Here is a 17,261-nt window from a genome sequence, read left to right as displayed (position 1 = left end):
AACTCACGCTCAACACCATCCAAGATCTATGTCCAAGTTGTGACTGGATTTCACATTAACTTGTGAATGATCCAAGCTTAAATTTAGAGGCTTGGAATCATCACACGAGCCCCATCTATTAGCAAAACTAGCAAGTAAAAATGGTTTGGATGATTGAACAAGTGATTCTCACTTGTACTTCTGCAGCCTCATGTTTTTTACAAGAAAAAAAACAACTATACTTCATACAATAAACCCAGTTTTTGGGCCCTCTTCGGCTCTGTTCTAGTTAAAGCAGGAGGTTACGAGTTCCAATTCACAATTAACCACGCTTAGACAATAGTAGTATTCTCATTCACGTCCATTTGACAATCTCTCCGACTTCTTTACTGTTTACAAATAAGACAGGGAAGGGTGCAGGACTTGAGATACTTGCCAGGAAATCAGCATTCTTGCCAGAGATCATGTCACTCTGAGCCTTACTAATCTCCCCAGGATAGGAGATCCCACAAGCTAAATACCCATTTGTCTCACTTTGATTACCAATGCTGTCATAAGAACTGACTGGAAACATAACATTCCAGTCAGTTTGAATCTCTGATATCTGGAAAAGGGATTCGTAGTTGGGATCGCCATTGCAATTCATCGCAGAATTGAGCTTCCATTGTTCAAGATCGAAAACACCAACACTGTCTTGTGATTGCTCTGCTATATCATCTGTTGTTCTTTCTCCTATGTAAGGGTAATTATCAGTAGCACAGAGATCTGTTACAGATGCTGGCGAATAACCAAATGCAGTTGGGAAGAATGAGATCGAAGCCGTGTTGAGATCCATGCCGGAAGAAGTTGTTGGCCAGAACTGAATTCTAGTCATCTGCTGCTCATCACAGTCTCTACCAACCTTTTCAACTGAAGGTAAGTCGATCACTGTTGCAGCAAAACAAATGAAAAGTTTCAGCCAGTGGCAGAAATGGATACTTCAAAAAATTATTAGCAAATGGTTTTGAAGTTAAATATGATAATTTGTATATAATTTGGGTTTATAGTTTTGGAAGTGATATAGGTAATAGCTTCCAAAGAGACCTTAATGTCTCATTTTCCAATCAGATTAACTTAAAATAACTTTTATTTACAAATAAGAACTGATATTAGTGGCATCCAAGAGGTCATTAAGATTTTGCAGAGATCATATGCATCAATTTTAATCAGAATGTGGTTATTTTGGTTATTTTATGAAGTTGAATAGCCAAAAACAAAAAAATAGAATTGAGAAAAGCAGCCCCAATATATAACAGAAAACCATAGCCTAATTTGTTTCAATAAATTTCTAAAAGACAAATTTCTAAAAGATCCCATTTCTGTATGTCATTTTATTGATTTCTGAACTGCTAATTTTAATCGGAACGTGTATTATCCCTGTGATTGTACTAAGTAGTGAGCTGGGTACTTGTAGAAAATAAGGGTGCTAGGTGCATTGCCCATTTGAAACAAGAGGAGAATGCATCATTGTCAAATTGAAAATCAAGGAATTTTTAGATACAGAAAGGGAGAAAGAACCACCTGAGTTAGGAGAAGTCGTTTCTGAAAAAGCAATTGGAAGCTCAAGCTTAGAAAGCTGCTGAAGAACTGATGGTGTTCTTGTGAGGGTGAAGCTATGCAAAATGTCGTTGCTTGTCCCCAATTCAAGCAATCGATTCAGCTGATTTGGACTCTGCTCTTCAAACTCAAAAAACTGATTAGAATTAGAATTTTGAATCTTCATATTCTCTAGCCCAAAGAATGGGACGTCAGATATTGGGTAAGGCTTCTTGCTGAGTAAGGACAATCTGTCATCTGACTTCAAAAGCTTCTCATAGTGCTTCTGTAGAGTTCCTTGAGGGAATTGCAGAAAGTGTCTCCTGAAAACCAAAGGTGAAAAGAAAATATAAGTGCTTCAGATCTGTGTGTGTGTGTGTGTGTGTGTGTGTGGGTTGCGGGGGTTAAGATGAGGTTTGCTCATTGTCTCAGATTCCTCATCTTGGTAACTTCAGTGATTTTTGGATAAATCTAGATTTCTCAGTTTTGACTTCTTTATTGATTTTTTTATCATTAAGATCTGTACAAGTTGATACAGCATGCTTATTACCTATAATACCTTCTAACGAATAGTGTCAATTCTCACGTGAGAGATCTCAATTGGTACGAGAGATTCTTACCTATAACTTGATGCCTGTCCGCCGGTAAAATCAACAGTAGATTTCCATAGAGTGTGCTTTCGGGGTTGTGGATTTGTCTCCTCGAAGAAAAGTGGCTGTCCTGACAACTATAAAATTTCAAAGGATTACATGAGCTAGTGGCAGAACAATTGAATTGATCAACAAGTTATCAGAATAACTTTCCACGACAGATCAATTATCGAAATGCTCATTTCCTTCTTGTTAAGAACTTGGATATTTTCCATTTTTATCAGGTTCATTTAAGCAATCTATTTTGACATTTTGCTTAATTATAACTAAGTCACAACTATAGTATCAATCATAGCAAGTAACTCAACTACAAACTCTGGATACAAATTTTCAGGTTCTGATGAAACTTTGGTTTAACAAATGAATGACCAATACTTGATCAACTTTTTGAATGGTATTTATTTTTCTTTTTGAATAAATTTTTTTAGTCAACTAAGCTGACCTCCAACCTTGCCAGTTAAGGCAGCCTCATCTCAACTTAGGCAGTCTTATCTCAACTTGGACATGGCTTGGTAGTTGCAGGAGCTGAGTCAACTTAGATGCACCCCTAGTTTTTGAACCAAGAGCAAAACTGTTGCCTATGGATTTCCTCCAAAGGGGTCTTTGCAGTTGATGGGCAGTGTATTGTGACCTATATTCAAATATAGGAAAGATAAACAAAAAATTCCTCAAGGTTGACTTTAATTACCTCGATTTCTAGTGTTTCAGCTCCATTGTCATTGTAAGTTGCTTTAAGGGATGTTATATCCAACCATTGAAATTCTATCTTGTTCTTCAGCCAAGTATCCAGTACCTCCCACACAAGTTTCCTTTTTGCATAGTAAAACTTAGCCACCAACTCTCCTTCATAGCTTGAGACTCGCTGTAAGCAAATACAGCCGACTTAGTATTGGAAAAAAGAAGGCCACGTTCTAAAAGAGAAACCTGTTAGAAGGGGAAAGAGAACAAGAATTGGGTAGGAAAAACTCAACTGGTAAGAAAACTTTTGAACTAAAGAATTCCTAAACACATGGACCAATCCAATATGATTCAACAACACTGAATTTCAAGAGCCTGAAATATTTAAAAAGAAAAGGATGAAATATAATTTTTTGGGAGCTCTTATTGTTAATGCGGTCCTGTTCATGCATGTGGAGCATGTGTGTGCTGTTATACGCTTGAAACAGCATAGTAATATAGAGTGCAGGATGGTGGATCAATATAATTGTGTTGTACAGTCCAGTGTTTACACAATTTATTAGGGACAACTGTCTAAGTTAACTGAACTCATCAAAAAGTGTATAAATACTTTATACGAGTACGTGATTTAGTTAGGCATATTTAATATAGGACATCCTTATTTATTGAAAAAGAAGAAGATCCTGTTATCCATATAAGATCTAGTATGCAAATATTAAAACTGAACAACGTGTTGAGTGCAACATGGTGAGTCACTATAATAATGGGTGCTGTACATGGCTAGAGTTCATGTTATTTAGTTAGGCATAACTGTCCAAAGTTATTTAACCTCATCCCAAAAAATAGTATACATACTTCATAAGTTTAATAAAACTTGTTATTTAGAAGTCTCCCTCAACATTAAATCTAAAGGTCGCCTCATGGATATTTAAGAAAAAAGCATAGCAAGCTTATCCTACACTCCATGGACCTCAACATTCTGGATATGATCAATAAGGCTGTGATGTTCAAAGGATTTTAATCATTGGGAAATGGGAAGTTGGTGCACACCTTTTATGACACAGATGACTAAATAAAGCTGCAGAGATTTCTAGTTATTTTGCACATGAAAAAACAACCATGAAAGACACCTTTAATTATTGAAAAAGAAGACGACTTCAGTAATCAATGGAAGAGCTAGAACTCAAATATTCATGACAGTGCATAACACTGTTATTGAAATGTGCAGTATGCAGCTCTAAGAGAGCACAAGTCCAATGTCTGATAAATTCACTTCTTCAACAGGCTATAAAATACTAAAATGCCCAGCAACATCGATCTACCTTTTTCTAGTAAGTAATTATATGTTGCAATAGGTAGCTATACTGACGAATTTAACGAAAAAATATATAATTACCTCCCATGAGCCAATTCGCAAGAGTGAAGCCGAGAAATTAGAGGCCTTTGTTTTCCCAGTAATCTGTTGAGTAACAGCATCATTGCTTTCTTCCTTTCTAGATTCAGAAACATTGGATAGCTTGGTTTCCAGGAGGCTTAAGAAGGATGGGGTTTTCCTCAATGTCAAACCCAAGGGACTTGAGTTCCCGGGTACGTCGAGATAAAAACACTGGGTAAATGCAGTAATCCTTAGTGTTCAAAAACAGAATTTTCCATTAGCAAACATGCAATGATATTCAGCTCATCAAAACCCACAAAAAGAGAGGGAAGGAAAAGAACATAGCCTTTCAAATGAAACCATTGATGAATAATCTTCATCTCCACACAACAAACTTGATATATTCACCACAGTAAAGAGAACGATTATAAAAGAGAATACCTGATGGGCAAGATGATTAGGCAAGCAACAACACGTCAAAAGATGTTTAAATTCAATGAAGAATTTATGAATACAGGGTGATTGTTACATACTCTCCAAGAAAAAAAAAATATTGTTTTTTTTTTTTTTGGTAGGCTAAAAACAAAAAAAACAAAACAAAACTGCCCAGTATTGTTATAGTACATTAGTACATACAGGGCAGTTTTTTTCTTAGACATTTAACTCTGCTTCAGTTCTTGTAGGATCATGGATTTCTTTAGAGCTCAACCCCTGCATAAAAATAATGTTGTAGACTTTATGGTGCTTAAATACTTTTGACAAATTAATCTAGTTTCTCCAAAAATGGACTAGAGATGAAAGCAGATAAATTTTGACAGACGTAAAGTAGAGCTTACTCTTTTCCTTTTTGAATCGAATTGCTGGAAGCAACTCTCCTGCAGTTCGGTTATAAATTCTTGAAAAGTTAGAATTTTATTCTCTCAATAAGATTATGTTAAAGTATAAAAGATTTAATAACACCTTCTCTGACAGCTTAAGCTTCTGGAGGAGTAACTGGTTGTTTCACATGGTATCAGAGCCGAAGGTCTTGAGTTCAAAATGAATGAGTTGTAGCCCTCGAATTACCTGACAAAATGATGAGTTTGGCATGGAAATTGAGATGGGTGTCCTCTTGATCTTTCGGTTTTGAGTACAAAATGAATTGGAATACAACGATGTATTAAAATGGGAAGCAAATTAAATTGAAGAAGAAGCAAATTAAATTAAGGACCCTTCTTACTGAGGGGAAGACACAAGATAGAAGAAAAGCCATAGAAAAGGAAATATAGCCCTCCAAACTTGTTCCTTCGACTCCCATTCGAAGGAAAAAGGTCCACCTTGTCGAACTATGGTGGTCTCTTAAGAGGGCCGCATACTATTGATTTTCCTGGGTTGTCCATGCTAGATGCTAGATCCATCTAGTTGAGCTTCAGCTGACCACCCAATGGAATGATCTTGGTTTGCACACTCCTAATGTCCAACCGTACAAGAGGTCATAGGAACCTTAAGGTTGAAAGGATCATCACCCAGACTATGGTTAAGGCTATCAACTTAATGAATATGACATTTGGGCTTTTAAGCACGCCTTTTAAAGATACGAGCATTTCTTTCCTTTCACAACACCCAAATTATAGCTAGACCCGACCCCTGGAGAACCCTTTTTGCCAACCCGAACCCTACCCGACCCGAGTTCAACCCGACCCAACCCGAGATTTTAAGCTTAAAAACTAAAAAAAATGATTAAAAATGTTGGGTTAACTCGGGTCGGGTTTCCCAAGCCCTCAACCCGAACGCGACCCAAACTCAACGTGAACCTGAACTCCACCCAAACTCAACCCAACCCGACTTTTTTTTCCGGGTTGAATCCGTCGGGTTCGGGTTGAGCCCGCCCAAGTTGAACTAATTTGGATCCGCATCACCCAAAGGCATTTTTTTAGGGCAATGATAAATTCGCATCCCCTATAGGATAATTCGCACCACGGTAAACGAGGATATACGGTAGACTTTAACGGTTTTTAACGTGACAGGTGTGCGATTTATCTTAAGGGGGTGCGAATTTTCCATCGCCCTTTTTTTTACCATTAAAATGTTACGTGGTCCGATAACATTAAACTAATCAGGCTTTGCCACAGTACCCCTCATATGATGTTTAATTAGAATGGACACGTGGCAGCTCAAAATTGGACGTTCCCGTAGGTATATACGGGCCACGCGTCTTCTTAATATCTAGCAGAAAAATATCAATACCTATGTTACGTATTGACCGAAATACCCTCTTTACAAGTTAAAGGCGATTAGGGTTTCATCCTTCCAAAACCCTAGCCCTATAAATACCGAAAGAGACCCACTCTTTGTTTCCCAAACCCTCTTCGAGGTGAGAGGATAAATCCGCCGAGTTTTGTAAGAGCAGAGCGAGCGAGTGAAAGAGAAGATGAGGGCCAAGGTCTGTTCTTCGGTCTTAACACTGTGTGCCTTTATCTTTTCTTTTTGATCTCTGTTATTGACTCTTAAAATCGATTAGGTCTACCTATGATAGGTATTTTTGGATGTATTGTACCCGATCTTAGATTATCTCTTGTTTCTAACTTTTTATGATTGTTCTTGACTGTTAAAATCGATTAGGTCTGTCTATGATAGATTCTTTGATATATTGTACTCGATCTTATATTATCACTTGTTTTCTTTCTTTTTATGATTGTTCTTAACGGTTAAAATCGATTAGGTCTGTCGATGATAGGTTCTTGGATATATTTTACTCGATCTTAGATTAACTCTTGTTTTCTATCTTTTTATGATTGTTCTTGACTGTTAAAATGGATTAGATCTATCTATGACTGATTCTTGGATATATTGTGTGTGATCTTAGATCATCTCTTGTTTTCTGTATTTATATGATGGATCTGGTGATTTTGGAAGCATATATTATTCCCTTTTTTCTCTGTTAGTGAATTCTAGATTGGTAAGGCTAGTACTAATTTCTCTTTCCTTTTTCATTTCAAGATCTGCATGTGATACTTGATTTCCATAGCCAGTGCTTGATTTTAAGCAGATTGTCTGATTTTAAATGAAAAATAAGCTTAAATAATGACATTTACATGTCATGATATAGTAAGGGTTGGATTGTTCGCAGGTATTTACGTAGTATAGTAGTGGTGTAAGTAGTCATTGGGAGGATACAAGTTTGGAATTTACTTGGTAAAGTGATGTTTGGTTGCATGACTAGTAAGTAGTCTACAGGGGGAGGAACCAACAGTTTTGTAAAAACTTAATTTTAAAAAAACCACCAGTTTTGACAAATTTGTAAATATATTTTAAAAAATTTAAACCTGTTTTGACAAATCGTAAGCCAGTTCTTTGCTATATTCCTATTTCATTGTGTACTTAGCAAAACATGGTGACCCTGTTACCGCCCACTGGTTGGTACCAGTGTGCAATAAGTTGTGTATGCTAACTGCCACTTAAAGAAGAAGAGGAAAAATTGATGGTGGTCCTCGTTCAACAAAAAATGTCCACTCCTTTCTGAATATTGCACCTTATGGGTGATTTTCCCCCTTCAGTCAGGGGACTTCTGTTTGTGTTGCATCCTTGGTTATTCATTTTTGTTTTAACTATCTGTTTGAGGGCCACCGTTTGTGTGCGTAGGATTGCCTAGTGCAATTTTAGATTCTCATCTATATAAGCCCCTTTTTGTTGATGTCCTCGTGCCATCATCAAATAGTATCTGTCATGAGATGGACCAATTCTGAAAAATCAGCTCTCGCCCAGTTGCTGATATGAAGTTTGATAATTCAGATAAGCTTGTTAACCATTCCACACACTGCAGGCTACAACGAAAGGGGATCAAATTCCACAAACTTTTCCCTTTCCCAGTTTTTTGGTGTTAAATTTACTAAGAAGGTTGGACCATGTATTAGGAAAAACCCAATTCATGCCGAAACTTCTAAGAATATGCTAAATAAAATGGAAAGAGATATAAAATTAGTAAATGCATGTCTAGTAGATGGACATAGCCTAATATATGTGTAGAACAATCAAACAATCTACATCACATCAATCTGTTTCTAGAATATGAAATATTGCTGGGATAAACCAAAAAACTACAATAAAATCTTTATGGGTAAAACCTTAACCCCTATTATAACAATGAATATGCAAGGGATCATTCATGGTTTCGAGTTTTAGCTAATTCAAAAAAATTGTTAGTAGTATTTTTTGTCGAGAATGGAGAATTCCTGGAAACATGTGAATCTGTCAGCTGTCTATAATACTGTTAGTAGTATTTCTCTTCTTTTTTTTTAATCTAGAATGGAGAACTCCCAGAATCATATGAATCTGCTAGTTATCCATCAAAATATTAATGCTTCATTTTTTTTTGTGGTTGACTTTAATAGATCTATTTTCATTTTTGAAATTTGGCCTAAAATCAATCAAATTTTAAAAAATGAGGTTGTATATTTATATGAACAGGACATGATATGGATCATGTATCGGGCCCCAAATTGGGTAACACACCTACTGTTTTGGCCAATTCTAGTCGAAACAGTGTATTTTTTTAATTAAACCTGAACTGGGGGTCAGGGTATGCATATAAGATTGAAGTAGTTGCTTCTCTAGTGTTGGCTAAGGGGGTTGATGGAAGGTTGAGTTGGGGATAATTAACAGGCAGAACAAATCATTTATCGAGTGATAATGTTATGTCTTGTTTTCTTTTCTTTTCTTTTCTTTTCTTTGCAATTGTTACCCTGAAACAGTTAAATAGAAGGATTTATTACTCTTTGTTTTTTTGGGAGGCACTGTATCTCCTCACTTTGCCAGCAGTATATCTTATGAGAACTTGTTAGCTGCCGAGTACCACGCTTTTTTTCATTTCATATATGAGCAACTCAGTTTCTTCACGTCTCCTGTGATTTTCCTTGGCTCCTGTGATTTTCTTTCATTCAACAAACACCTATTTCTTTTATCTGATAATCTCTCTAATGCTAGACCTGTGATAATTCTTGCAGTGGAAGAAGAAGCGCATGAGGAGGCTTAAGAGGAAGCGTCGAAAGATGAGGCAGAGATCCAAGTAGTTACAAAGGCATGACAGATGGGTTTCTCCATATATAATCCCTATTCCATCACAGATAGTGGGTGGTTTTCTAAAAACTGTCCGCTAAGTCTGTTGGTGAGGGGGGGGGGGGGGGGTTTCAAGGGGAGATTCTTCTAGTAACATGTTTTGCAACTTTATGTTTTAGAACTACTAATTTCAGCTGTGTTTTGAGGGAACCTTTTGAGTTTCAAGAACAATTAGTTGTGTTTGTTTTAAATTACTCTGTTATTTCAATATGTATGAATTTTTCCAGTATGCTTCTTAATTCTGACAGATGGAATTTCCTACTGTAGTTTTGGGCCAGATTTATTGTTTTCTGCAACTGGGCGGCCTGAGGTATTCTTTTGAAAGTTTGATAGCTTTTTTTCCCGAAAATCAGAAAGAGTGCTATTGAATTCGCTGGTCCTCTTTGTGGCACACCAAGTATGTTTAATTCTGGCCGTGAGGCGATTGGTTCAAGTTCTTGCTTAGATGTCCATGTTACGTTTCTTCTCTACTTTTTTTTTTAAAATTTTCTTCAGTATAATCTATTGAGATGTGAGGAATATGATTTCTTTAGGATGAGAATGACTGATCCAATGCACATGTGGCATATGTGCTTGATGATCGAGACTGTTGATATGATGGGCCATCACTAGGGGCGCAACTTGGACCGATTCAACCTGAATTCAGCTCAGGGTGCCTTGGCATTTCCTCCGATTGGGTTGGGATAGCGTTAGAGAAAAACCAACTCTCCCCTAGTTTTAGGGCAGTGATAATCGACTCCGCCTTCTCTGGGTTAGAGAGAGAGAGAGACAGACAGATAGGGGGGTCGATTTAAGATATGTGGGTTCGATTTATCACTAGGGGAGTGATAGATAGACCCACATATATATCTTAAATTGGATTTTTTTTTCCAAATATTGATTTCCAAATAATGTCTTACAGAACAAATTTGCAAATCGGATTTTTTTCACTGTTGTAGTTGATTTGCAAATCTAAGGTTCTGATCCAGTTCCAAATCTCAACTGCAAGAGTGAGAAATCCAAATCTAAATCCTGTGGGTTTCCAAACGTGGCCAAAAAATTATGTCAAGCTCCTTAACACTAACACCGTAAAGTTGACACCCCTTTCACTGATCGCAGTTCAAGGGCCACTTTTGTCACCAAACCCTCTAGTGACCAGTTGGATTCTGCTATCCAAGATGATCCGTCAAAGGACAGGTCCAACATAAATGTCTCCCTCCCCTTACAAAAGTTAATCTAATGAAACCTTTGAAACAGGAAAAATACCTTCTTTTGTTTACACATAGAAGGTATTTCCGAAAACCCATACCAACTAAGTATAAAGTACTTCTTCCGCACCCAACTTGCGAGTAGGCGCACGGAAATGAAAAGCGCCAGATGTTTTAGTGAAGATATCAACATGTTGGACTGTGGTAGAAACATGAGCAGTACGAATGACATTGTCCTGTAGTTTTTCAGGAATAATATGGTAGTCAATCTCGATATGCTAGTCAATCTTTCGTAGGGACCAGGGTAGATCTCACCCTTAAAAGCTAGCCATTAAGGGGAGGGTGCCCAAGCTCTTATAATCCCATCCACATCTCTTTCATTTTGTAGATGTGGGATCTTTGCTTTTACATGGAACCCCAAAAGCCCTCCACACAGGGCGACATTAGAACTTGGATATTCCTCGAGGGATTCTCTATGTCCTCGAGGGCATACTGGAGTTACCATGCCCCGGCTCTGATACCACTTGTTGGCACGGGTAGAACTCACTCTTAAAGAGATATGCATAGCTCGATGAAGATGCTAATGACGACAAGTGAGTCAATGAGAACTCCACTATGAGCAAGAAATAAAGAAGATTATAATTAATTTCTTTTGACCAGTCCAAACACAGATCAATCGTCCCTAAACCATTTTCTGGATATCCATCCTAACCATATGTACAGAGCTAGCCGTAAATTTCGATGAAGGCAAACCTTTTGACTGTTATTGATCAATAGATCTGATTTTTGGTTAGAGCTCAAACCACTTTTAGAGTCACCACCTAAGTTTGAGTGACTAATTAGGACACTTAGTATGACTCCACAAAGCTATGCATATGTCAATGGAGACATATTTGTTCTCTGGTTACGAAATTGGAAGGGTTAGGCACCAATTCTGTCCAGCCTAGAAGTCGGTATTTAAGATTTGTCAAGTAAATCAACTAGTCCTTGAAAAACTTTTATCCAAAGCTGGCTCACAGAATTGTTGGCTATATTGAGGAGGAAGACAAATTCCAAGGAAGATGCTGCACCTTAGCTAAAGTGGTTAAGGCTTTGTTCTACATCTCGGACGTCGGAGGTTCAATCCCAACTTAGAAGAGAAATTCCAAGGAAGATGCTGCACCTTAGCTAAAGTGGTTAAGGCTTTGTTCTACATCTCGGACGTCGGAGGTTCAATCCCAACATAGAAGAGAAATTCCAAGGAAGATGCTGCACCTTAGCTCAAGTGGTTAAGGCTTTGTTCTACATCTCGGACGTCGGAGGTTCAATCCCCACTTAGCTACTAAAAAAAGACATACATTCCTATACAGAGTCCTTGAAGGTTATCAACAGCGGTGCAACTGATAATATTCCAGCTTCTGCCATTGCTAGATAACTGTGATAAGAGAGGGGGAAACTCACCATCTACGTCAACCACTTGGCTTCGAGGGAGGCTCTGCTCATTTTTTCTCTCTTCTTCTATGGATAGAATACTTTATTAACTTGTATATAAAGGACAGTGTGTAATGTATTGATAGAGTACTGTATCAAAGAGGTAGTGAGGCGGTTTGGAGAGTTGCTGCTGTAATCACTGAGGGATGAGTTGTACCCATTGTTTGTATGAATTATGGCTGCTGTTTTTTAAATAAATCTACTTAAGAACCATTATCAAAAGAAGAGAATGCAGATATCATTTCCCTTTTCAGAACGCAGAGGAAATCAATGTGGCAAAGCTGAGTTTTGAAGAACTCTTAAACCAAAATGAACATTTGCAAACTTTGGTGGCAAAAGTGAGGTTTTCTACTTCAATTTTCATTTCTCTCTGCACAAGTAAATCATACAAACCATATTGATTAAAATTAAAACCAAAATAATAAAAACAATCACTCCCACAAATTTGCACACCAGTATTCGCTATAGAAACTCCATTAGTATTTACATTACCCTCAATTTCAAAGCTATTGCTTTTTTAATCTCTCATGATCCCCTGAAACCTCCAAAAACAGAAAAAGATAGAACATATCTTAAGCATCCTCTTGGAGCAGCTTATGGATTAATATACTCATTACAAGCTGCTATTCATTTAGAAAGAATTCCTGAGAGAGAAACAGAGGGAGAGGAAAAACAGTTATCACTACCCACTAGTGTTAGGTGTTGTAGACCTGCTGACCCATGGATCCATCACAGTATCCGGCGACGACGGAGTTTTCGTAATCAGTCCGACATCATCAGATGTAACATCGACCTCCTCTACCTTCTTTGTCGGGTACTCATCACTCTCAATCCCTCTCAACACCTCCAAAACCTCCTCCATGGAAGGCCTCACCACCCTGTCCTCTTGCAAACACCTAAAAGCCAACTCTGCCACCAAAGTAATCATCCTTGTTACCCCATAATCCGATTCGAACCCGAGACCCAGGTCCACCAACTCATGCAAGGCATGATTGAGGATCCTATTGATTGCCATGTAAGCCAAATTGATCTCGTCCCTATGCCTAGAGATGTCCACTGCCGGCTTGGATGATATAAGCTCGACAAGGACCACTCCAAAGCTATAAACATCGCTCTTGTCCGTAAGTTGGTAGCACTTGTGATAGTCAGGATCCACATAGCCAGGTGTTCCTTGTGGTGCAGTCGATACATGTGTGACATCCACGGGGAACAGGCGAGATAGGCCAAAATCTGCAACTTTGACATGGGAATTGTTGTCTAGAAGAATGTTATTGGTTTTAACATCACGGTGTATAATTGGAGGTTCGATGGCGTGGAGGTATGCAAGTGCACCAGCAGTTTCTATGGCAATGCTCATTCGGGTAGGCCACGTGAGAGGCCCAGTTTGTGCGCAGACGCCATGGAGATGATCTGCCACGGTGCCGTTGGGGACAAATTCATAGACAAGGAGAAGCTCATGACTATGGCGGGAGGTGCACCCATATAGAGAGACAAGGTTATGGTGGAGTAGGCTGGAGAGGATCTCAACTTCGTTCATGAATTGTTCGACACGCTTGTAGTTGTTCTCGTATAGGCGCTTGACTGCGACAGATCGCCCATCACTGAGCTTGCCTGTATAAAAATCAAACTCTAAATGACAAATTGAACAATGTAAATTTAAAGAAAAATAATTGTTGTGTTATTTAAGGTCTTGCATGTAGACCCATTTGGGTATCTTGTATTTTTTAATCTCAATCAATAATGGAAGCGCTTGGGACTTAAATCTCATATTCGTCTAATTTCTTTGTTTTCTTTGTGCTTCAATCTTCATTGATTTAGACAGTTTTCACAACAAAATGAATTGAGAGATGGATATTTCTACATTACAGAAGCATAAGAAACATACCAAAGGAAGATAAACTGAATTCACAAACAGATGAGATTGACATACCATAGTAAACGGTACCAAATCCCCCATGTCCGAGTTCTTTAGAGTGATCGAAATTGTTGGTGGCTTCTTCAAGTTCCTCATAGGTGAAGACACTGGTGTGGAAGAAGTTGCTGTCACACTTCTCGAGGTCTTGTTTGGAAGAGGGGTCTAATGATTTGCTACGAGAGAGGAGGGCTGATGAATTGGAACGGAGACATTTCCAACAACACCTAAAAAGAACGAAGGCGATAATGCATACTATGAGGGCCCCAATTCCTGAAATCACACCTGAAAGAGGAGGGATGATTCTTAGAACCAATGTTTAATAGATGTAATTGTCAGCCCGTTTTTGAAAGAAGCTTCAGGTGTGAAGGCGTGAAGCACATTTTCATAGATATAATAAAGAACAGAATCATGATCTTTCAATTAGTGAGAAATGAAGCAACTGACCAGAAGCAACAATTATTTTATATGGGCAGTAAAATACCTATAATGGTCATGTTGCTGGCCTTCTTTAACCTCAGTGTAACTGCAAAATAATAATGTGAAGAAGATTAGTGAAAAATTCAATCATGAAAGAAATGTGGACCTCCTAAAACAAAAGAACGTATCCCATTAAAAAATCAATAAAATTAATTGCACCATGCAAAAATCCTGTCAAAACTTCCCGTCCAACCCGTTTATGTTATAATGATTATACAGAATTATATGCTCTTAGAAACACCATCTATATCTGTGAAATGCTCTATGCTTCTTTTCCAATTCTGCTTGTAACAAGTCAAGTGATGGTGAAGATATGAAAAGAATAATTTTCAGAGAAATAGGCAAAGAAGTGAAAATGGATTTACTGTTCATAATATGGCTATTGAAATTCTGTCTCGTCTCATCTATACTCCAATGACCTCCCTGCTTGTTACACTCAAAGCATTCAGGGAGAAGACCCCATTAAAGAGCAAAACCGACAGCCATTAGAAAAAAGAGGTCATCATCTGACATGTATTGGTCATATGGACAACAAGCAATTTGAGAAGGCTTTCATATGCTCTTTGGCCACATTAGTCTATGTCAATCGATTAGTTTTATACTAAGGATTTAGGCCCTGTTCGTTTGAGATTGTGGCAACCGATGGTGAAGGCCCCAACCGATTATTGGCCCACTATTATGTCTAAATTAGACCTGGCAAAAAGTGACCCGACCCGCGGGACCAGCCGGCCCGCCCGTAATTTACGGGTCTGGGTCACAAAATTAGTGGCCCGTTCAAATTTGACCCAGCCAGGCCCTATCCGTCTAAATTGGGCTGAACTAGGTAAACCCGCGGGTGCCCGGAAAAACCCATTCGAGCATCTTCCAAATGGGCACTAAAAACCCAAAGAAAGAAAATGATTTCGGTTCCACTTCCATCCGAGTTTCTCGTCTCTCTGATTTTGAGTCCCATCATTTGAGGAAATCAATTTGGGCATCATGATCAGATAGTGGGACCGACCATTGATCGGTCCGAACCGTGACTTGATGGACCTTGCTTTGGATTGCCTATTGCCCAAAAAATCAGACAAATAGTCTAGTCCTAACATCTAGTAACATGTAATTTCTGTTGTTGAACATGGATGGGCAGATAACTACATATATAAGCAATGGGTTCATAATCAGAAAAAAAGAATAATAATAATAATAAATAAAATAAAAACTGGGTGAGGTGCCTGTCCACGTTGCTCGTATCGGTTGGGTTTGGGTTCACAAAATAGTGACCTGTAAGATTTCGGGTCATTTGTGAGCCGGCCTGTACCACCTGGACCCGTACGGGTTGGGTTGGTGAAGGTTTCACCCAACCCGGCCCACCCGTTTGCCAGTCTAGTTTAAATAATAATAAGAAGAAGAATCGAGTGGGACCCAACAGAAGGATCGTACCAGAAGAGGGTGCCGGTGGTGGGGTTGGACGCGGGAAGAATAGATGCGGTTGGTTGCTGCAGAAACAAGTAGGTTCTTGAGCAGGAGCTCTTGCATTAGGAGCACAGAACCCTCCAAAGGTGAGGCAAGGGCTACACAGCCCCACTCTCCACGTTACATCAAAATCCTCCTTCACAAGATCGTCAATACTCAAATCTCTAAGCCCCAGGAGACGATTAGCACTCTTATTAGAAATCTTCTTAAGTAAGGTCACACCGCAATGTTGAAAAAATATGGACATTTCGACTGGGGCCAACGTAAAGTAGAAATAATTTCCGGGTTTTGGAAGGCATTCAACTTCATGGAATGCAGAGTTGTGAATCGGGGTTGAGCAGTTATATAAGCTGATACTCTGATAATGACCATCAGGATATTCAAATAATGACATATTGAGGGCGGTGTTTTCTGGACGCGGATCAGGGCATTTCTTCCCCATGAAATCATTATCAGCAATAGTTAGGATCCGATTCTTGTAATCGATTTTCTTCACTTGGTATATCATGGAACCAATCTTTATCTCGGGAGCAATGTTGTTTTTGCAGGTGATTTCAAACCCTGGATAGCTGCAATCCAGGGAGCGATTATCAACGTGAAAAGGGCAACTAATGTTAAGGGTGATGGTTCCACATGGGAAAGGAGAAGGACTGCAGTCGACAGAGATCTCATCTTGGTGTTGGGAAAAGGAAATTGGAGTAAAGAAGAGGACGATTAGAGATGACAGCAAGAGCACTTGATGCATTTGGAGAGATTCTCCAAGATTTCTCATGGTGGGGCGATTATCAACGTGAACCAATCTATAGGAAAAGAAAGTGAAGACTTGAAAGCAGAGACTCAAGTCACTCCAGTCACTCCAGTCAAGTTTGGATTTTCCACAAGACTCAAAAAGGCGTTTTGGAATGAAAATTTCCACGTAATTGCAGAGTTGAAACTTTCCTATACTTTAGACTTTTCTTCTAGAAAATGTTAAAATGATAGGCTCTTCTAGCCCAAGAGTATGGCCACTGCCACGTGGATGTGATAGGATCCTTTGATTGGACAATCCTACTACAAGTATGGCCATTGCCATGGACGCCACCTTGATCAGATGATTGGAATAGGGGAAGAGAAGCTTGAATATGGAGCTTGCAAGAGATTGGAATAGGGGGTTTTGGAAGCAGACATAGAAAGAAGGGAAATTTTAGGGAAATTTCAGAGCAGAAATAAATCCATAGTTCTTGCTCTTGTTGGTCGACTAAACTTCAATGGGGTGGAAGGACCAGTGGAAATGTTGTCATTTTTAGTAAAAGACCAACTAGGAGATCGACAATCCAAATTTAGATAGACCTTGTTTTCCATCATTCACGCTTTTAGGAAATCGACGATGCAAATGTTGTCATTTTACATTCCGGTCTTTCTATATC

The 17,261-nt window shown here is 38.6% G+C and overlaps 2 protein-coding genes and 1 long non-coding RNA gene across 4 annotated transcripts; 1 reads left to right on the top strand and 2 right to left on the bottom strand.

The window, feature by feature from the left end:
- Positions 1-6: 6 nt before the first annotated feature.
- Positions 7-5,346, bottom strand: LOC143854902 (uncharacterized). The gene is made up of 7 exons (XM_077365032.1): positions 5,323-5,346; positions 5,094-5,132; positions 4,279-4,488; positions 2,893-3,066; positions 2,175-2,281; positions 1,540-1,877; positions 7-906 (listed from the first exon to the last, which is right to left on the bottom strand). Exons 1-7 carry the CDS (start codon positions 5,344-5,346, stop codon positions 335-337), a joined length of 1,464 nt encoding a protein of 487 aa, XP_077221147.1. The 3' UTR covers positions 7-334.
- A 1,033-nt stretch (positions 5,347-6,379) lies between these two features.
- LOC143854076 (uncharacterized) lies at positions 6,380-9,591 on the top strand. The gene is made up of 2 exons (XR_013237358.1): positions 6,380-6,679; positions 9,240-9,591. It is a non-coding gene; the product is annotated as an uncharacterized LOC143854076 (long non-coding RNA).
- A 2,781-nt stretch (positions 9,592-12,372) lies between these two features.
- Positions 12,373-16,690, bottom strand: LOC143854075 (LEAF RUST 10 DISEASE-RESISTANCE LOCUS RECEPTOR-LIKE PROTEIN KINASE-like 1.1). Of its 2 annotated transcripts, none has more exons than XM_077363826.1 (4): positions 15,823-16,690; positions 14,405-14,446; positions 13,939-14,205; positions 12,373-13,619 (listed from the first exon to the last, which is right to left on the bottom strand). In XM_077363826.1, exons 1-4 carry the CDS (start codon positions 16,625-16,627, stop codon positions 12,691-12,693), a joined length of 2,043 nt encoding a protein of 680 aa, XP_077219941.1. In that variant the 5' UTR covers positions 16,628-16,690; the 3' UTR covers positions 12,373-12,690. The 2 variants fall into 2 exon arrangements, with proteins under 2 accessions (XP_077219941.1, XP_077219942.1); XM_077363827.1 differs by lacking the exon at positions 15,823-16,690 and adding an exon at positions 14,766-15,743 and having other exon boundaries at positions 12,377-13,619.
- Between the last annotated feature and the right edge of the window lie 571 nt (positions 16,691-17,261).

The sequence above is a fragment of the Tasmannia lanceolata genome, unplaced genomic scaffold (assembly GCF_043159265.1).
Source record: "Tasmannia lanceolata isolate RefF3 unplaced genomic scaffold, GAP_Taslan_0.1 ptg000020l, whole genome shotgun sequence".
Taxonomy (NCBI): domain Eukaryota; kingdom Viridiplantae; phylum Streptophyta; class Magnoliopsida; order Canellales; family Winteraceae; genus Tasmannia; species Tasmannia lanceolata.
Note: the sequence above shows the minus strand (reverse complement) of the source record. Positions and strands in the feature narration are given on the sequence as shown.

Bases quoted from the DNA above. Each gene is read 5' to 3' on its own strand.
- LOC143854902 (XM_077365032.1), bottom strand. From the start codon at position 5,346: ATGCCAAACTCATCATTTTGTCAG. The intron at 5,133-5,322 runs GTAATTCGAGGG...ACCGAACTGCAG, and splicing joins CAAACTCATCATTTTGTCAG to GAGAGTTGCTTCCAGCAATT. The intron at 3,067-4,278 runs GTAATTATATAT...ATTTGCTTACAG, and splicing joins TGCGAATTGGCTCATGGGAG to CGAGTCTCAAGCTATGAAGG.
- LOC143854075 (XM_077363826.1), bottom strand. From the start codon at position 16,627: ATGAGAAATCTTGGAGAATCTCTCCAAATGCATCAAGTGCTCTTGCTG. The intron at 14,206-14,404 runs GTATTTTACTGC...CTCCTCTTTCAG, and splicing joins CAGCAACATGACCATTATAG to GTGTGATTTCAGGAATTGGG. The intron at 13,620-13,938 runs GTATGTCAATCT...ATTTTTATACAG, and splicing joins ATTTGGTACCGTTTACTATG to GCAAGCTCAGTGATGGGCGA.